This window comes from Thermobia domestica, chromosome 13 (genome assembly GCF_964235325.1).
Source record: "Thermobia domestica chromosome 13, izTheDome1.hap1.1, whole genome shotgun sequence".
Classification (NCBI taxonomy): Eukaryota; Metazoa; Arthropoda; class Insecta; order Zygentoma; family Lepismatidae; genus Thermobia; species Thermobia domestica.
The window spans coordinates 188,186,233-188,208,278 of NC_137466.1; the positions used below are offsets into that span (position 1 = coordinate 188,186,233).

The 22,046-nt window shown below is 35.1% G+C and overlaps 2 protein-coding genes across 8 annotated transcripts in view; one reads left to right on the forward strand and one right to left on the reverse strand.

Annotated features, from left to right (window-relative positions):
• Window positions 1-11,941, forward strand: part of LOC145667906 (putative chitinase 10) — a 50,451-nt gene extending 38,510 nt beyond the window's left edge. Inside the window, exons 5-7 of the mRNA XM_081735333.1 lie at window positions 121-149; window positions 3,927-4,041; window positions 10,269-11,941. Of these exons, the coding sequence (XP_081591459.1) occupies window positions 121-149; window positions 3,927-4,041; window positions 10,269-11,413 (1,289 nt within the window). The 3' untranslated portion in view covers window positions 11,414-11,941. The remainder of the gene's footprint in view (window positions 1-120; window positions 150-3,926; window positions 4,042-10,268) is intronic.
• A 1,175-nt stretch (window positions 11,942-13,116) lies between these two features.
• The window catches only part of LOC145668866 (uncharacterized), a 131,548-nt gene continuing 122,618 nt past the window's right edge, over window positions 13,117-22,046 (reverse strand). For 4 of the 7 annotated variants that reach the window (XM_081737095.1, XM_081737092.1, XM_081737096.1 and 1 more), the window contains 3 exons: window positions 21,419-21,592; window positions 16,076-16,230; window positions 13,118-13,480 (listed from right to left, as the gene is read on the reverse strand). In XM_081737095.1, coding sequence (XP_081593221.1) covers window positions 13,351-13,480; window positions 16,076-16,230; window positions 21,419-21,592 — 459 coding nt within the window. In that variant the 3' untranslated portion in view covers window positions 13,118-13,350. Of the gene's footprint in view, window positions 13,481-16,075; window positions 16,231-21,418; window positions 21,593-22,046 lie in introns of all 7 variants that reach the window. The other 3 variants (XM_081737093.1, XM_081737094.1, XM_081737091.1) reach the window with 1 other exon arrangement.

Here is a 22,046-nt window from a genome sequence, read left to right on the forward strand (position 1 = left end):
AGAAATTGAATCAGGTGAGAATACCGGAAAGCATCGCATCGTGATTACACAATGTGGATAGAACACGAGACAGCTCATCCATTAAACTACTAAAGAAGCTTCAAGAAGAAGTTGGCTGAGTTAACGCTTGCTTTTACGTATACAAATCCGTAAGTATATTATTCCTCTTTGAGCATTAACAATGAACACTTACAAGTGGTAATTTCTGTGAGTTTTATATGCCAAAAAGTAATTTTATTGACAAAAAAACGCATTTGTCACCTTTATCATCTAATGTCAATTTTTTTTTCTACTTTAAGATTAGCTCTACGGCACTTTACTCCGTTTTCCTATGGGTTGCTTTAGATGATCTCTAAAATCTTGGTTCCTTTCTTGGATCAAAAGATCCAGTATATTTCAATCAAACATTTTTTTGTGCGCCTTATTTCTGGAGAACTACATATAGTGTAGCCAAACTCAAAATATCACTTAGTATGATGTACTTATTCCGTAGAAAATATGAAAACTCGATTTAGGGCCCTGATCCAAAATTTTGCATCCCCTGATCCAGAAACTAATTATTAACCAAGAGCATTTTTTTTTTTTTTTTTTAGATCATTCTTAAAATTCTTGTTTGAAGTTAGAGATCTCTCTTGATTGTCAAGGCAAGGGTTTCTCAAACTGTAGTCTGCGTACCTGTACCACAAATGGTCCCGCTGCTCTTGTGGTCCTCTTAAATTAAACATTAATCCAGAAAAAGTATAAATTCATTAATTCTCATACATTGTAGCTCTGAAGTTACACAAGCAATTGTCTTCCGCTTTCTTTCCCAGGACTGACATCCATAAATTGTGTTATTCTGTCCATTCTATAAAATATTTTTGACAGTGTTCAATTATATATTTCTTCTATTAACACCAAAATAAAATTAAGAGAATTTTATTAATAGTACCTTAAAATACAGATGTGCAGGTATTAACACGTATCCAAAAGATTTTATTAATAGTACTTTAAAAATACAGGAATGCAGGTATTAATACGTGTTCAAAAGATTTTATTAATGATACTTTAAAAATACAGGTATGCAGGTATTAACACATATCCAAATTATTTTATTAATAATACTTTAAAAATACAGGTATGCAGGTATTAATATGTGTACAAAGATTACTTTAAAAATACAGGTATGCAGGTATTAACAAGTATCCAAAAGATTTTATTAATAGTATTTTAAAAATACATGTATGCAGGCATTAAGAGGTGTTCAAAAGATTTTATTAATAGTACTTTAAAAATACAGGTATGCAGGTATTAACACGTATCCAGAAGATTTTATTAATAGTACTTTAAGAATACAGATATGCAGATATTAACACGTGTTCCAAAGGGAACAAGAATATTGTAGCCCATAGAACATTTCAATAAAAATGGTCCTTACTTGAAAAAAACTTTAAGAATCGCTGTCTAAGCTATAAAAAAAGTGGATTTATAGTTTAATGTGGGATCCAAATTACATGTATTTCTATCAGATTTCGAACCTTGTCTAAAATTTAGGATCAGCGTTGAATTGAAACATATACCTATCTCGGAGACAAAAATGAAATGAAACTTTAGTTTAACGTTCCACGTTTATCATCTTTAACCTAAAGGAAACGGATAATTAATGAAAGTGAATGATTGTAAAATTATAAATTTTGCGCTCTACCACCGGGAATCGAACCAAGGAAAACATGCATGAGAAGCGCACGCGCTAGCCACTACGCCAGCATGTAGTGCTTTATCTTATAGAAGTTGAGTGAAAGAACCTTGCTAAGGAAATCAATAAATAATAAAATTGTGCTTAGCAACCTACTATATGTTATTGATGCTAGCATTTCATTAAAAAAGAAAAAGCCTTCGAATTTTAAAAGCTTCGCCTGGGGAAAAAAATTCTAAAGTGGTAACAGGAATCAAACATTGGTTCATGTATTCAAATCTAAAAATAAATTTGAAAGGAATTGAGATTAAATTCCTTTTACAGTGAAATTCCTGAATTTGAAAGTTATTTTGTGTCGGACACCTCTCTTTCTTGTCTTGTATATATACACCCAGAAATTTTTTATATATGTCTTTATGTAAACCCAAACTCTTTATTTTGGACGTATTCGAAAATTTCGAATGGATTTCGAACGATTAATAAGGCTTCAACATGGAGCAGGTTCTAATTTAATGAATTCCTACTAGTTATACTATTACAGTAATTATTTCGTATTATGTTGATTAATGCAAATATGATAAAATTTCAGTTATGGAACAATTACTTGTTTCCTAATAACCTAATTAACTTTTCAAATTATGTTCATTTTCATATGCAATTAAGGTTTAAAAAATAACTATACATCCATAAGGAAACAGTAGCAGGGGGTTACAGAGGTTGATTCAATTATATTGAGCCAAATTCAATGTGCAACTGTATCGCGCATGCACAACTCATCGCCGTGAGATTGCCATGAGGCAAGAAACAATGTATCGTTAGTCACGCAATAGAGCAGTGTAGTAGAGCGTAGTCTGATGCCACCGAAACTGAAACAGATTCTCGAAGGTGTTCACTGGGACTCTTTCCGACGCTAAGTTCACAGCTGCGCGCATTGTAGAAATGTGTGAAGTGCGTAATTTTCATGTAGGTCATGCACTGTGAATCGTATTATACAGAAATATACGGCACAATGTCCTGCGTTTACCGCAGCGACGCGAACCGTTTCCCAAACGGGTTTATGATTTTGGCCAGGGTAAACTGCGTCTCCGAAAGGTGGAACGAAGCGTCAAAATCAATGTTGCATACTATCAGACTCTTGTGCTGACTGAAATGTGTCAGTATGTGAAATCTCTCATTATTGTACGGACAAGACTTGAATTAGGTTGAACTGCACCAAGACAAGGTATTCAGTCACACTGCGAAGACATCGGTGGAATTATATCGCCGTATGGAACATGAAGCTGGAATTGCAGCAATTCTCTTCTTTAATATCCCTGTCAGGAGTCCAGATGCCAGCCTAAGAGACTATTATGGTTCGGACTCCTCAAGCGGCGCTTGTCCCATCATCGTGTCCGTACTGTCTCTGACTTGTGGAAAGCCTGTAAAGAGTGGGATGCAACACGCATAGTCGAGCTGCAACTCAGTCTCTTACAATGGAAATTTCGACGCCAGGCAATAGCCAGTAAAGGTGATCTGCAGATCGAACACAATGGGTGGTGGAAACACTGCATTTCATAGGTAAGAGACACATTCAAATTCGGACAATATAAGTGAATCAGCCTCTGTATTCCTGAAGAGTCTTGCAGTTAGTTTCTATCTTTAATTTCATGTAAATATAAATGTTAGCGTACTATAATGTTATAATTTAAAGAAACTGAAAGGAGCAAGACATACATAACAGTTAATTGATAATGTTTTAGCTTCTCCCTTATGAATATTGTCCGAATATTTTTTCAATGTAATTATTTGAAAATTCTTGCAAGTACTTGTAAGTCTAACTTGCAAGTAGAAACTAAACAATACTTTGCTACATCAAAAAATAGAGAAAACTTCACTTATTTATTATATTTAAAATACATGCCATAAAAATTAATTTTTAAAACTGTCAATACCACAGTACTTCAGAAAGTAATTTTAAAAAGTGCGGAAACAAGAACAACCTACTTTTGTGTCACAGCAATTACACAATTAGTTTTTATACTGAAGTCTGAAATGAATATTTATTTTAAAAGTTATTTAATATTATTCTTAAAACTTTTATATTTGTGTATAGACTATATAAAAATAAGCTATTATTAAAGATCAAGACTCAAGTTTAAGCTCTCCCTACATACATCTCCCGCAATAATTCCTTCTTTACTTTTTTCTAAATCGTCGTGTCTATCATAGTATTAAAGAACTGCATACTTTAACATGAATATCTTTTTTCCAGAAAATAAAAATGAGACTGTCAACGGGTCTCGCCATTTTCATTACTATACTGGGAGCAGTATCGTCACAAAGGAAAGTTGTCTGCTTCTATGATAATAAAGCATATTGGAGAGATGGTAAGTCCCTTCACTAATTTTTTTCTTTTTTAAAAAGGAATTGGATATAGCAGTTAAACTTAGACTGAATACGATAATCAAATAAAGTAAAAATTGAAATCTACGGACTACATACGAACTTGAAATGAAGCTTTAGCAAAAGACTAGCCTTTGATTAGCTAGCGTTTTGCTAGACCCCCGCGTTTGCTCGATCTACGGCCTCGCACCTCTTATACCCACAAATCTGGAAAATTTCAAGTTTCTTTTCCTATTTGAGATAAGATTTTTGTATCCCAAGAAAACGCCCCTTTAAATAACAAGGGAACTTCTTCATTTCTCCTTTAGACTCTTTAAAAACTAAAAATATTCATTTTTTGGCAATTTTTCTGTGGAATACTACCGGAAGGCTACAATCATGCCAAATTTCATCGCTATGATTCTGCCGGAAGTTTCTAAACATTTTTTGGGGTGTAGAAGATGTCCCATATAAATGACATGGGAAAGATTTTTCAGTTCCCTATAAAACCACTCTAAAGTTGGACATTTTTATTTTTAGTGATTTTGTTAAATAATCGTATAGAAAACATACAAGCATACCAAGTTTGAAGTTTTTATTCCAATTTCGAATACCTAAAACATGAAATTATATGTTAAGAAAAACAATATAAATGACATGAAGAACTTTTTCGTCCCTCCTTTAGACCATCTAAAAATTAAAAATATTCACTTTCAGTACTTTTCCTGTGCGTTAGTCCCGGAAAGCTACAATTATGCCAAATTTCAACTTTCCATGTCAACCGGAAGTACCCCTTTATTTTATGTCAGTCAGTTCACGTAGTTTTATTATATATAGTTACGACTAGGAAATGTATTAGTATTTCCCCTTCTAAATACACGGTACACTAACACGTCGCATGAAATATAAAAAAATTGATATACTTCGTAAACTGGAGTAAAAGAATATTATTTTAAAAAGTATGATAGTGATTTGAGAAGCAAAGGAAAAAAATGTATGTAAACTTCGTAATTCTACAAAAATGTACAAAAATGTGGATTAAGTATGATAAAAATTAACATGAAATATGAATTGCAATGAATTGGAAATGAAGGAAAAGAACGTCTTGTGGCAATATGACTTTCTTTCTTTCTTTTTATTGATCAACTTAGATACTACTGATGCTTATTTTCTTTAAAAGGAACACTGGTCTAAGTTTAGCCTATATCTAAATTATGAACAAAAAAGACAGCTTTTGAGCTATCACCGTAACTGGCAAAGTTTTTAATTATTATTTTCCAAAAAATAACCTTTTCGGTTATTTCTCATTCACAATCACTGTGAAGATAGTATTTATAACTGTTAAAATTATAGTTATTGATTTCGTAACAAGTTACGAGATAATCTAAATAAAATCAAGAAAAGTTCAGTGAAATATATTGATGTACAAATGGATTCATGTAATTATCATTGTCATAATTATCTCGTACGTTGTTCCAATCTGTATTCGGCATACAGTATTACTTTGGAACACGAATTTAATTTGTCCAGAGTTCCAAGAAAAGTTTTCCCTTGAAAATAATATAAATGGGATGAATTTGTTCTTGGGTCCCACGAATTCGGATGATTTTAACAATGAACACTCTTGATTTTAATGTAAAATATTAACAAACAATAATAATTCTTGAATAAAAATGAACTTTTTAGGACCATGGCGAATACAAAATACAAGAAAATAACACAAAATATTGGTTTGAGGCATAATTCTGATTTAACCTGGCAACACTGCATTGCTGTTCATTTGTTTACCGTTTTTACATTGTCTCTGTTTATCTTGGAGTGTTGTCTTGTGGAATACAAGTTGTCAGCGAGATTGTTACAAACTATTCTTATTTCTTCGCTGATGAAGATGGAGTGTTAGGTCGAGAAAAAAAGAACATTTTCAATATGTTCTGCTGTACGAGTTTAACCGAGGTTCAAGCGCGACAGTAGCGGCTAGGAACATCTGTGAAGTGTACGAGACTAATGCCGTCGGTGAAAGCACAGCAAGGAAATATTTTTTCTGGTTTAAAGTGAATCAGTTTGGGTTGCATGATGGAAGACAGATAGGAAGACCACCCGATTTTGATGAGGAACGTTTAAACAGTTTGATCCGCGAAAATCCATTCCAGCCAGACAATCAGAGAATTGGCTAGTTAGTGTGATGTCATGAGACCAAGCAACTATCGTTCGACATTTTACATTTCATGGGAAAGATCTAGAAGGTGGGTTCATGGATACCGCGCGTGCTTAATGAACGAAACAAAGTGATCGTTTGGTGTTTCTTTGTTGTCTTGTCATCGAGTTTCCATTGCACAGCATCAATCGTTCCTGTCACACATTGTTACTGTATAGTGATGAAAAATGGTGTCAATATGCCAAACTTTTAACTGAATTTCATAAATAAAACACTAAACAAACAAACTTAACAAACCTATATTTAAAACTCTACGGAATTATGCATCAACCTAATAGATACAAAGATATAAAATCAGCAGCGGAAATCAGACGAAATGTTTTTACTCTTGCTTCCGACAACGAACTGAATGACAAAGCGCCTGGGTGCCCAGGAGAAATGTACACACACACACACACACACACACACACACACACACACACACACACACACACACACACACACACACACACACACACACACACACACTAGAAATATATGCTGGGCGTTCGAATTCCAAACCAGCGTTCGCATTCCGAGGCCAAATTTGTTCGAATTTTTCGTTTGTATTCAAAGTAGTTGAGTTCTGTGGCGTTCGGATTCCAGAGGCAATACTGTAGTGAGCTATAATACATATTCATGAGGACATAGACAATTGCATTATTTATATAATTTTGAATTTCTAATGTGATTGAGTGCCTAAAGCATGGATCCTTTAACAGGAACTTAAATATGTTTTACAGCACAGACACAACTATTTTTCAGAGGTAATGGTTGAAATTATATTTTGTTTTTAAGTGATCAAGTTTAAGGTTGAAGTGATAAGAGTTTTGATCATTGAATAGGCCTATTCTATGGGTTTATGTATTTATATTGATGATAAAAACATGTTTAAAGAACTCTTTAGTGAGAATTGTCAAATTATCAACAAATACAATCCCGTTGTAATCAAATTTGTGATATGAGATCTAACAAATATTTACTGGAATTCAGCCGCGTTCGAAAAGTATTAGCCACTAAATATTCTATGACCATTCCGGTCATCATTTTCAATATCTCCTAGTTAAAATAATTAAATACAATATACTTATTAAGAAATAATACATATTAAATTTATATACGTATGAGAAATACAAGAACCAGTCGATTCTTACATACAAAATTGAATTTCTTTTGCACACGGAGATTCAATGAATTTCAAATTCCATATCGAAAATAATGTATGAGTTATTCATTGAAACAATTTTAAAATACATCAATTCCCACGAACATTTCTCTAATTGCATTAGCTATGGAAACGCACATTTCCGTATGCGGCCTGACACACCACATTAATTATCAATCTGACACCTATTCAGAAAAAAAAAAAAACAAAGAAGCCCTGTAATATAATGAATCTTAGAAGAGATTGGTATACATATAGCGTAAATGCGTACTTCTTTCAGAGTTGAATTCAGGAATATCTTTGTATTCGTTGAGCACATCCACATCTTTTTGGAAGAATTAACTAATGCACTTTTCGCAGTAGATTATATATTACATCTTCTTAGCGTTTCTAAAACTGTAGTCCGCAGACTGCAAGTGGTCCTAAAGGCCTGCCCTTGTGGTTCTCTTAGATTGAACACTATTTAAAAAGAAACAACGGAAAAATAAAATTCAAGTGAATTTCGTACCATATACACCAGAAGTTCTCAACCTTTTCAACCCACGTACCACTTAAGCATATTAATTTTTTAATATATCCTTAAGTAGCATGAACCACCAACAGCGGTTCGCATACCACCGGTTGAGAAATCCTGATATGCACTATAGAATCTCAAATAAAGTTTGAGAGTTACGTAAATTCACGTCTTTCACTTCCTTTTCCAAGGACATTTTATAAAATTGATTACCTTATCTTCTCTTTTAAACAATCAAACATAGTGTTTATTATTAAAATAAATTAATATATATTTTCATCTTTTAATATCAAAAGCACAATAATATTAAAAGCAAGACAGAGCTACTGCTCACACTGAAAGGGAGTTTCTTGCCCTTCTGCAACGAGAGTTCGAATATCACTTGATTTCCCGTGGGACGGATTTCCCATATCCTTCTCACTCCCCTGATCTCACGTCCCCAGATGTCTGCATATAGGATATGCTGATGGAAGCAATTTTCCGAAGAGATAATCCTCTACCAGTATATCGGATTTAACAGAGGAGACGTTTGTTTTGTCGTTGTAGCAACAAATGTTCATCAATCACTGGACCGCGATAAAGAATGTGTGCGACGTAATGGTCAACATTATGAACATATGATGTACAGGTGCGATTTCACTTAAATGTACAATATGTATTGAGTAACATTTAGTTGACATCCATTTGACAACATTTCTTATGTTTCATTATGTTCTAAAATAAATAAATAAATGTCAACGATATGATTTCAGTACTGTTTGTTTTGGCGCATACTCTATAGTTTACCTTTTGATATAAGATAACAAATCGTTTCATTGACAAATAGTGTATTAGTGTGCTCCCATTACTACAATCATGTACTAACTCGGTTGTCATTTTATCTTCTCATGCATACCTATATAGATTTGTATTATGAAGGATTTGATATCAGTTTCAAGCTCCATTGTCTAAAACTTAAACGAAGTTTGTTTAGAACCTCTGACAATAAAGTTCGATGAATGATCCCATAAATAGAAAGTAGATACAATATGAATGAAACTTACCTCACTGTCCTTCGAAGTAGTCCCCTCCTGCGGCTATGCAACTGTAAGGACGGCTGTGCATGTCCTGGAAACTTTTTGAGAAGTCTTCTTTCGGGACGGTGCTCAGAAGCCTCGTCACGTTTCGTTGGATGTCTGAAATATCGTCAAATCTCTTTCCTTTCAACGCGAGTTTGAGGCGTGGGAACAGGAAGAAGTGAGGATTCAGATCTGGCGAGTATGGTGGATAGTCAATTTGCACCACCCCCTTTTGGGCCAGGAATGGTCTGACGATATTGGCTGTGTGAAGGCGAGCATTGTTGTGAACCAGAAACCGTGAACCTTATTCTGAGTACTGGGGTCGTACTCTTTGTACACGTTTCATAAAAGGTCTCAAAATTTCAACGTACATAGCAGCATTCAATGTTGTTTCCTCAGATAGAAGTTCCTTGTGGATTATGCCATTACTGTCAAAAAGATGATTTGCATCGTTTTGATGCGTGATTTTCCTGCTTTGACCTTTTCTTTACCAGGAGATGCAGGAAAACGCCATTCCATGCTTTGGCGTTTTGTTTCCGGGTCATACGTCACACACCAGGATTCATCCTCTTGCAACAATACAGTTCAAGAAATTTGAATTTTCATCCACCAAGCGATAAAATCCTGTGAGGCAAGAACACGTGTGTTTTTCTGCACATCAGTCAAGTAATGTGGCACGAGTCGACAACACGTTTTCCTTTTCCCTAAGTCGGTGAAGATAAGTCTCACAGATTCACGGCTAATATTCAATTCTTCAGCAATCATTCGCACAGTTAATCGGCGATCGTTCGTGATTAATGGCATTACCTTTTCAATGTTTTCGTCTGTGCAAGAGTTTGGCGGCCTTCCGCTACGGGGGTTATCTGAAACACCATCCCGCCCTTCGCGAAAACGGCCGAATCACTCGTAAATACACTTCAAAGACACTGCTTGATCTTCATAAACCTGTACCAGCATATAATGTGTTTCTTTCGGTGTCTTGCCAAGCTTAAAACAAAACTTCAAGTTGATCCTTTGTTCGTTCATTTTACTGTTATCAGTTTGGAACCGGACACATTAACACTCACTTAGTATAACACGTCTCACACAGACCAGAGTTGAATCACAATTGAACAACGGTGGGTCCACAATGACGGCAGCTGTTGCTATTCGTGTGCAGTGTTTCGTTGCGCCAGTGTTGCCAGGTCGAGCACAGAGACTTCATTCACCGAACTTTATTGTCAAAGGTTCTATAAACTACTTGTACAAGTGTATCATACTTGATTAATCTATTTTACATAATCCTCAATTATATTTTGCAGGTTCAGTTAGAATGGTTGCTCAGGATATAGAATTACCACTATGCACCCACATCATATATGGATACGCGATATTAGATACAAATACTAATAGACTGAAAGCATCAGACGAGTATCTTGATTTAGAATCTGGGAGAAATAACTACAGGGAATTTACAAATTTGAAACGGATGAATCCTACATTAAAAATACTTCTTTCTGTGGGAGGACCGTCAGAGGCTAAAGAAAAAGACGTCAGAGATAAATATTTGGAATTATTAAGGGATTCACACAAACGTTCCATATTTATTAACTCTGCCGAGTTTATGGTAAAGAAATATGGGTTTGATGGATTGGATCTAGCATGGCCGTTCTACGAGGATTACAAGAAAGAACGAAGCACGATCGGATCTTGGTGGCATGGATTTAGGAGGAAGATCGGGGCTGCAGACAGTCGTAAAGATGAAAATGTTGATGAAAACAGAGAGGGTTTCACAGCTTTGGTACGAGAGCTTAGAATGGCGTTGAGCACAGGAAATTTGATGTTGACTACCTCAGTTTTGCCTTTGGTCAATGGTAGCATGTACCATAATATTCATGCTTTGTCTCCGTTTTTGGACCAAATTCATTTGATGACTTTTGATTATTTTACTCCGTATAGACAAAAGGATCAAGCTGATTATCCAGCACCTTTGTATAAACCCAGTGGACGTGATGACTCTCCGAATATCGATGCCACGGTTCGGTCTTGGTTAGAACGAGGAACTCAAGGCTCAAAACTTATCCTTGGTATCCCGATGTTTGGAAGGTCGTGGACTCTTTCAGGAGATGATTTCACTCCACCAGCTCCAGCGAATGGACCAGGTGAAGCTGGACCTTTTACTAAGCAACCTGGTTTTCTTGCCTACTATGAAATATGTACCAATATAACTACAGTTGGAGGACTGAAGAATATCAAAGATACTTCAAAGAAAACAGGCCCATTTGCTTACAAAGTTCCTCAGTGGGTTGGATATGATGATATAGATTCTGTTGAAAACAAAGCTCAATATGCAAAAATCAAGGGTCTCGGCGGAGTTGCAGTTTATGATATTAGTCTGGACGATTTTAGAGGTTTTTGTTCAGGTACAAGGTATCCGTTATTAAAAACAATTAGAAGTCATTTATAAAAAATATTTCAGATGTCCTTTGTTAAACAATAATTTCTTCCTTTCAAAATGGGAAATTTGTTCATAACCTATTTCTATTACTAGTGTCATAAACTGCGTTCTTTTTGTGATGATCTACAATTTTCAATTTCTTAATGTAGCCTCTTATAAAAGTTTCGGACTTATATTCTGGTTGTAAGAATTATGAATTAACGTTAAAATCTGATTTTATTAGTGTCAACAAAGCTGTTTATTTTAATAAATTGAATTTGCTCCTCGAACAAAGTTATTTTTAAATAATTTGAATTTTGTTCTAAACATCTTAAACCAATACAAATTGATTATGAAGATTCATTGCCTTGATTTAATGTCATTCAGAGTTCTAAATTTCCATATGTATCTTTTTACTTGATTAATAAACTTGATATAACAGTAACTAACCTTATTATTTAAAAGATAAATTAACCAACTGGTTTACCACCAATTTCTTCCAGTACTAACACAGGGTCTAATATCACCAAGAACGTATGATTAGGAGATGATGCAAGATTTTCGTAACTTTGCAAACTGACAAGAATTTCTCTCTTAAGCTGATAGCAAAAACCATTGAGTTTAAATAAAAAGTATACCGAATCAAACTTCCAAATGTAACATGTTTAACAAAAAGTAAGTGGTAAATTATATCGATGTCTTGCAATATTAATGAACGAGGTGGGGATCAGAAACTAAGGTTACAGCGCCAATATTTCTGGTATTTCGTCTGTTATAGAGGAATGAGGAGTGTGCGGTAATTTTGATTCATAGAGTTGGCAACTGTGCAGAGTTTCAGCCATCCACCACCTACGGCGCTAGTTGCAGATAAACACAAATGACAACTCGCTTTAAAAACTGGTCTCGCGAAGAGGTCCGCAAAGTTATTTGATTTCTGTGGGTGAAACATGTAACCGCTGCTGAAATTCATCGGCAACTGGTAGACGTTTACGAAGAGACTAATATCTCGTCAGCATGTCGGATAATGGTGTCGAAAATTTGCTTGCTGGTAGAGTAAAACGTCACCGACGAGGAGCACAATGGCCGATCCAGCACTGATTTGAACATAGCTCGAATGGAAGAGCTGACTCAAGGCAACAGAAGAAGCATGTTATGGCATCTGATTGCAGAATTGGGAATGTCGTTCGGAAGCGTTCGTTACATTGTGCACGATATTCTGCGGTACGAGGAGATGAAACATCGCGTCACAACGTGGCTGAACACGCAAGGACAGCATTTTTACCAGAAGGGAATCTTCAAACTCATCCCACGATGCAACTGATATGGAGACTATGTCGAAAAAAAATAACCTAATGAATGTACTATCTGTTGGCTATATTAGTTGCAGTGGCGTATTTAGGGGGGTGGCTTCCGGGTTTAAGCCCCTCCCGAAATCTTACTTACTATAGTAAAGCATATGAAATATCTTGCAGAATTTTCACATTTTCAGGCAAAGTCCCCCCCCCCCGAAAGTTAACAAAGCCACCCCCGAAACAAAATCGTAAATCCGCGACTGATTAGTTGTATGAAATAATGTATACATGTTTCGCTACAGGCTTTGTAACCTTATTTTTTGATAACTAGTCGTATATAGAAAACAGAAAGTAAGACTTCACATTTAAAAAGGCCAACATAAGATTTTAGAACAATATGCAAACTTAAGTCTTAAGCATGCAACATTTCCATTGAAATGATTACAACTATTGTTTAGAATCTAGTATTTTATTAATCTCCTATATTGCAATATCTATACTTTAATTATAGATTAAATATCACATCACTATTTTACACAGCAAAATACAATCTAGGAGATAAGATGGAAAGTTAGATAATTAATGTATCAAATTTCAGGCAGAATAATGCCTAAGGAAATTCTTCAGATCAATAATTATAAATCAATCTAAAACCTAGAAGGTTTCAATCTTCTATTAATTGGTTCTGAAAGTTTGGCGATCTGGAACATGAACTTGGTAATACTCTCCTCCTTCTGCAATCCAACAAGTTCCAGTTGGAGCACATCGTATCACATGCATTAAACACTCAGAAGTGACATCAACCCTATTGGAAAGACGTATATACAATTATATTTAATCAGTATACCAATATACTGAATGTATTTCTTATTCTTACGTTGAGTTCAGAAAATATCTACATTGTATTTTGATTTCATACATGAACTAATTTATTGTGCATAATCATATAGAAATCTACGAAACCAAATACATAATATGTAGGCAGGAATCCAAATTTACACACTGGATAATTTACAGTTATGGCACTTGATCTTAATTTACAATGGATAATAGTTCCGTTGACAAATCCTAGATTTGATCCACTAACCACTTGAGGGGTGCAAGATAACAGATTCCTTTCTTTCGTAGTTGTAAAAGGAATATGGGAACTTGGAAATTGGAGGACTGGAGTGACAAGATAAATTTAGAATTTGGATAACGAACTCAACGTATACAAGAACTGAGCAATTTTAGTGTTCATTACACAGATATACTGGAACTTGACAAGAATTACTTGATCTTTGAGTCAGAATGTTTGCTAAATATACTGTAACAAGATGTCATATAGACAAATGGGGAAAGTAATACTTAGAAATGATTAATCTCAATAAATTGTTGTAGGCAGGTGTCAATACAGTATTGTGTTAGTTTACAACTTTTTGCAGTTTCAGCATCTCAGACATCAAGTTATTGCTGTCGAACTATACTCACTTTTACACATTAATCGTTACAGTATTCCCCGGAAATATAGGCATTTCAAGTTTTTATAGTACCAAGAAAGTAGATCTTTAAGGGGGAAGACTACTAAAAATAATACAAAAGCTAACCATTTTTCTTTTGCCCGTTTTTCGTAAATGAAAAGAGATAATGAAATGTAACTTACCATAATAATAGATAATGTTATACTACACCAGAAAATCGGCGAAAGCTCATTTGATTTGGATTCCACGTTAATGAGTAGGTCCAGTCTCATTTAGCCTCGCTGCTGAAACGGACGTTAAACTCAAAATCAACTCAACTCAACTCAACTACACCCGAAAATACAAATCGGAAGAATTTTCAGTGTTGCCATCCATAGAAATTACAGTGTGGCTAGAATATGAATTACCCAGAAAACTTGGTTAAGGCAGCAACTAGAAAAACGAACTCAACGGTAAGTGATGACTTATCATGTCATCTTGGTTCCTTGTTAAGTATTTTCAAATAATATTTGTATTTATTTTGTAATAAACAGTACAAAATAATTTTGTAATATACAGTACAAAATAATTTTGTAATAAACAGTCGCTCTTTTTTTTTAGTCACTGCTTTTACCTGGATTTTTGGGTAATCTATATTCTGGTCACACTGTAATTTCTATGGATGGTAACACTGAAAATTCTTCCGATTTGTATTTTCGGATGTAGAATAACGTTATCTATTATTGTGATAAGTTACATTTTATTATCTCTTTTTACTTACGAAAAACGGGCAGAAGAAAAATGGTTACCTTTTGTATCATTTTTAAGAGTCTGCCTCCTTAATAGAAGTTTTCGTATGAATGAAAATAAGTCAAATTTCAAAGAGAATCATGTTTCAATTGTGAAACATATTTTGTGTTTTCCTTCGAATATATATAGAGGAAAGTGGGTGAATACCGCGCGCTTAAGGGTTAATCGCGAATTACGCAGACATTTTGGGATGAAAATGACTAAGAACTCAAGAACATATAATCACATCCTTTAACTTTAAATGTATGTATAAGCTATTATGTCAACTGCATTACATCATGAAAAAACAAGCAAAAAAGTGAGTGAGGCAAATGCGCGGTGTTCACCACCCCCGTAGGGTAATAGATGCGCAGATGATTTTCTAATAGTAAATAACCCAATGTAACATATAAACCAAACATATGTTTATGTATTTAATAATCTACTACGTACTATAAACTTGAAATACTGAAAACAGAGACAATAAACTTGAAATACTATACTTGAAATAAAATACTTGAGGCAAAACTTGAAATAAGACCTACTGCAAACATTAACACAAACTATTGTCAACTCTACTTGCACAATGCTTCTTCTGTCCAGCTTTTGCGTTTAGTCTTTTTTTAAGTACCGGTACTTTCTCCGCATCTGCGAAAATAAGAGGGGAAGAAAATTTTGAGTATATTTTGTCCCCTAAAAACAATGAGAGGGAAGACCGCGCACTAATGGAATACGTTGCGCGCCATTACCCCATATACACCTTCACACACACACACACACAAAAAAAAAAAAAAACTGAAAATAAAACATGCTAATATTGTCGGGTAGTTGTTTTATATTTTAATAGAACATGGTATCCTACATACGTTAGCAACATAATTTCGTTCTTCTTCATAACACATCCAACACACAACATTTTAATGTCTCTGCTCAAATTATAAGCACCTTCCCACTTTTTCTTTCAACATGTACGTACTGCGCAGTTATTATGGGGCGCACAGCCAACTGTTACATGTTGTATTGTTTCACTCCTTGTTTGCTACCTATCACTTGTCATTACAAATATCATGCTCTGCGATATCATAGAGAAACTTTGATGCGCGGTATTCGCCCACTTTCCTCTACATACCTTACAAGCTGCAATTAAACCTAAATAATGTGTTAAACCTTACTTTTGTGAGGGAAGAGCTCCTAGATTAGTAGCTGCTACCTCACCCCATGCACTATCCTTTTGTCGAGCTTTAGATCCTCGAATCATATCAGTGTCTGTAACTCCAGGACAAACAGCACAAACTCGAATTCCAGTGCGTTGATAGTGCCATTCATCCTAACAAAATAAATAAATAACGAAAAAAGAAAACATTTAAAATACTACGAAATTTTACACATGGACGTTGAGAGTTCCTCAAGTAATATTGTTTAACTTACTGTTCACACTATTACGATGAAAAAGATCTAAACCCTAAGTACTGTCTTATAAATGTAGGATCCACGACAAGAGTCATTGTCCAGCAATCTTATGTGATGCAAAGTATATTTGAAGAGTTGTAACCTCAAGTTAATTATTTCAACTTCTATGAAAATAGAAAAAAAGAAAACTAGTGTAAGCTTAACCTAAATTGTTCTTATATTTGCATTTAATATTGCTAGAGATGTTCAGTTGATTCTTATATCAAATTACAGTAGTAAAACAATATCTTATTGATTTTGTACGTGAAGGGGGATAATCTACGTTGTCCCTTTATTGCTTATATCCCTTTTCTTAGTTCAAGACTCTTCATTGCTTATACAAAATAACCTCAAAATGAGCTACTTTCTACGCACAATACATTAGACATAAAGTTTTAAAGAGACTTGACATTATCACAATATGATAGATTAGGTATGTTTTAACAATTAACTGTTATTCTGTGTATCTCAGGAAAATCTGTTCTAATGATATTTGCTGAGAATGGAAAGGAAAGACATAAATGTATTTTTGATTGAAGTGATTTATCAATATATAAACCTAGCCTTCTCCCTGGTCTAGTGGATGGCGTTCTTCTTTGGTGTACATAGTCCCCGATTCGATTCCTGGTGGCAAGGAATTGAATGCATTACGTTGTTTCGGATTCCAGTTCGCGTCTTATATAACCTCGGTTCTGAAAGAGTAGCTAAGTGTAAACTAATAAACAAATAACTATATGCATAATTTGATTTTTAAAAATTGTAAAGCGATGTCTTATATCTAATATTTACATTGTTTCAGTTAGTTCAAAAATAGGATCAGCTTGGTAGCTCAATGGTAAAGTGCTCAGCTCTGGAAGGGATTCTTGGTTTCATTCGTGGCCACGGGAGGTTGTGGTCGTCAATACCGTGGTTTTTCTTACGTTTCCTCACATTGTCATTCCCCAATTTCTACACAATCACTCGCTTTCATTAATCAAACGCTTTCTTCTGCCTTGACGTAACTATAGACATTTTTCATTCTGTTTTACTTCATGCTATACCTAGCAAATAGTGGCATGGTTAGAATTAATCATCTTGGGATAGGGAGAGGGTGCAACGCTGATTTTTAAGATTTTTTTTTTTAAGTATAACCTGCTGCAAACCACGACTATGCATCGAAGCTAGGGGAGATGGTGATGAGGAGATAGACGATCATGATGAAATGAAGAAAGTGTAAGGGAACATGAAGACTTTGAGAAAACTTACGCACATGGTATTTATCCACCACAAACCCTACTTGGCGGAACCTGGGATCGAATCGATGTATATACCATAGCTTTCAAATTAGAGTCAATCACTTGCTTGTTATAGAAGAATACATGTTAGGGCCGAGGTTTTGATGTCCAACTCCCTATAGCAAAAATTATATGGTTGTATATATATAACTTTAGAATAGCGTTTCCCAACTTTTTTCAACTTGCGGCACACTACGGATGTAACTTGAATTCTCACAGCACACTCATAGATATTATTATTTGTAAATATAAAATACCATGTTTTTTTTTTTTTTTTTTTTTTTTTTTTTTGTGATTACTGATCTCCTCACAGAGAAGAAAGCTCCGTCACTGGTTTCCCCCCTTGGTAAATCATTATGCTCATGTTTCATTCTAATTTAAAAATAGAAACAGTTGTAGCAATGAAATATTGGACTCAGGTTTTTAAAACTAAGCTTTCTTTTTCGAAAACTGTATCCAATCTTTCACTAAGAAGAAAGATCACTAAATAATGAAAGCAGAAATAAATCTCTTTTAGTTTTAGAAAACAAATGTAGGTAATTTGTATGCATGTTTGCTTTGTCGAAAGGGTTGAAAGATATTTTAAAATTTCAAGTTACGAAATAGTCTGCAACAATAAAGAAGCAATAATTAATAGTCGTAACAATGATTTAAAAAATACTTTTTTCAACATTAAAAATGTACAGAAAAGTAACACGGTATGAAACTTAAAATTGTTGATTTATAGTAGAGGTTCATAGTAATGTGAAATACAAATATACATTTTTACTATGTCTTGCAATTTGATTGCTATAGAATTAATAATTTGTTTCGATTTCCTCGCGGCACACCAACGGCCCATTCACGGCACACCGGTTGGGAAACGCTGCTTTAGAACGAATTTTGAAGGAGGATTTAAATAAGGGGCGGCAAAAACTTCATGCGCTCTCCAGCTCCACACATACTATCAGGTTTCTAAATAGCATTGAGTCCTTCAAGGTTAATACTGAGAATATACTGTATATATTGTTATTTGAAAATAACATTATGACACACATACGCACCATTTTGTTCGATAACCTGTGCAACATTTGCGACTTTCTGCGGAAAGTTTACTCATCTTCATGGCGCAAAATCTTATATCTGATTATAAGAATTATAACGCAACACTTTTTGTACACCTGCTACATTGAGAAAAAAATGTATGTGGCATGCGTAAAATCGTATGTTACATTTGTAAATCCTGTAGTTTTTGGACTTAACGTACAGCAAACGTATAACTCAAAACGCATGTTTTATAATACTTTCTGTATAAGTGTTCCATCTGTACGTATTTTCCGTATGAAACAAGGTAACATATAAAATATAAGGAAGACTGTTAGATATCAGACATCCTGCAACGGCATGATGTAACATCTAAGAGCAATGTCTATGTAGCATACGGATAACGTATGCTCCGTACTGATTTCTGTACTAAGCAAGAGGAGTCCGTATATTTGTACAGTACACCGCTGTTCGGAGAACGGATTTTTCTGTGTACCTTCAACTATCAGCTGCAAAATGAAATTGGGCTTGACCCACTGAAACTCAAATACCCTGAGATTTGGAACATTAACGCCATCTCATGCAGAAAAGGCTCAATGTTTTTCAGACTTTCTGATAATAGGATCTCTGAATTGATCTAAGGGTAAAGACATACCGAAGAGACCTCGCGATCGAGGTCGAGGTGTAAGTCGCGGTCGCTGCCTCGATGTCTAGGTCGCGATGGATGAAAGGCTCACTCAGCGAGGAGACAGCACCCTCACTGTAAGTTCTCAGGTTGAGGAGAAACCTTACAGTGACGCGTATGAAATTATTCCGTCAGTGCATAAAAATCATTGCGAAAAGACATTTTGAAATTGATAGGACCAAACAGTTCATAAATATGGATGGACATATGAGATATGAAAAATGCCAAAGTCTCGTCTCTTGTTTCGCAAAAATATTTGAGTCTAATCTCTTGTCCATCTCTATCAACAAATCAAAGACTTTTACTTTTATTTTCAATTTTCTGTGAAGAAATGCCCTTTTTCAGCACTCAGAGGGGAAATCATTTCCTAGTAAAATTAAAGAAAAGGTATGCCTTCGGGTTTCGAGGTGGAGGGAGTATTAACTTCAGCAAATGAAGTTTCGTCACTGCAATTCCATTATTCGACGTTTCCTCTCTATGGATACGTGCCTGTCTTTACAGGTATTTCTTTACCTTATATCAGTAACGATTAGAAGAAACCCCTTTTACTGATCTCGGAATTGGGGGGACGTGGATTTTTTAAACATAGATATGACTAACAGTAGCTTTTATTTCTTTACAAATTCCACAATTTACTGACTTCAGCCCGAAAGCCTTCTCCCTGTAAACCGCCACTGCTTTATATAATAATAAGCTACAGTATAATTCTCAAATAAATATGAATAATAATCTGACATTCCCATTTCAGTTGCAATTTTCTGGTATTCTCTATTTAAAATGTGCTTTGTTATGATGTTGTTTGAGCCTCTTATCCCATATTGCTGGAACATTCCTCGCTAGTTCTATTAATATGTCTTTTATAATCAAATTTAATAGTGCACCGAAACCTCTCGAGCACACACACACACACACACACAATCCCTTGCAGACAAAATTCTAAACAAATGAAGACTTTATTCCGTGCAACGCTTCAGGAAGAACCAATCAGCACGAGCCACAGCGAAGCTTCCGCTGAACATCTATGTAAAAACAAACTTGGTTGTTTATCATCGCAACCATTAATTCACCGTCGCGGTCGACCTCTAGGTCGCGATGCAGCGTACATCTTCGGCATGTGCTTACCCATTTGAATACATGTGTTTGTGCCAGTATTGAGGTAGCGACCGCGACTTAAACTTCTACCTCGATCACGAGATCTCTTCGGTATGTCTTTACGCTAAATCAAGTGAGATACAATTTAAAACTTTCTCTATAATAGACCTGATTCTTCCTTGTAGAGTTGGGATGAACAGGGAAGAACATTCTGCCAGAGAAGGAAAGGTTCGTTGCACTCCAGAATGGGCGAATTGCAGGAATCATTGATTTCGGTACTACAGGTGATACCTCAATCCTAATCTGATGTGCGTAGGGCTGGAGTTGAAGCCTCTCTGTTTCCATGGGGTTCCCAGTACATGGCTGCCGAGTTGTAGTCACTCCTGACACCAAAAAGGGGGTGCGAGTTTGCCTAAACGCTCTGTCTCGGACACTATGAATTTTTGAGATTCCTAGTAGTTAGGGAAAGTCACTTTATCAATATATATAACTTGTAGATTAACTTTGGTCCATCCTGTCAATGGGCGTATCCCATTACCCATCTTAGGAGAGGTTCTGTGGCTCGCTCTAGTCAATTAAACTGAAACATATTTCTATCCAGTATTCAAATCACGTCAGGTTAAGTGTGTAAAATACCAACTTAAAACACACCCTCCTGCTCAGTCCATCATGAGTAAAAATCTCTTCAACTCCGTGATATATCACCCGCCCCCAATAAAAATAAACTAGCTCAATATTTATGGTCTCCAATAAGAGCCTAAGCACGGAATTGATTAAAATATTATAAATTATATGCTTTTATTCATTTTTTTCTAACTGATTTAAATGTACGTTCTCTCGATTCCTCATGCCCCACTTTTACTCTGAAGTTTTAAAGATTTCTTTTTGCCATGACCTATTTTATGGATTCAGGACACCCACATTAAAAAGGAAACTACTAATAGTAGATAATATTCACAGAATTAATAACTGTGTTAAGTTTATTTACTTACTCCAAATGACCGAGTGAATCCTACAACAAAGTGTTTCGATCCCGTATAAACAGGTGCTCCAGGAAAAGGTTGGAAACCTAAAATAGATGCCAAATTGATAATTACACCTCCTTTCCCTCCTTTAGACTTATCCATAAAATCAAGAGACTGAAAAGCCCCACGCACAGTTCCTACCTGCAAATATAAAAATGAATTAATTGTTATAACACCTTGCCTTCATAGTTTGAGGGTACAGATGTTCCGAGAAATATCACACCGTAGAACACATTATTATGTAATGTTCGTCGTAGTTGTTAAATGCACAACTCGTATTCCAGAGAGAAGGATGATTATTTTATTGCAAGTTGGTGAAATGAAAGAACTGGTCATTTTGGCAGCAAAGCACAATTTACGAAATTTAACATATAGTCAATCTTAGATCATTAAGTTTCTCATTCATTTTTGTTTGTTAATGAGAGCATACTTTTTCGGTGGTCTCATATAAATTTCATAAGGATTTAAACAATAGTCTTCAGAGCTAGACCAAAAAGCTTCCCAACGAATGACAGTGTCAATACTAGAATTGTGTACATAATCACGCATAACTTCGACATAGGTACACCGTGTTCTATGACTCTTCTTTTTGTTA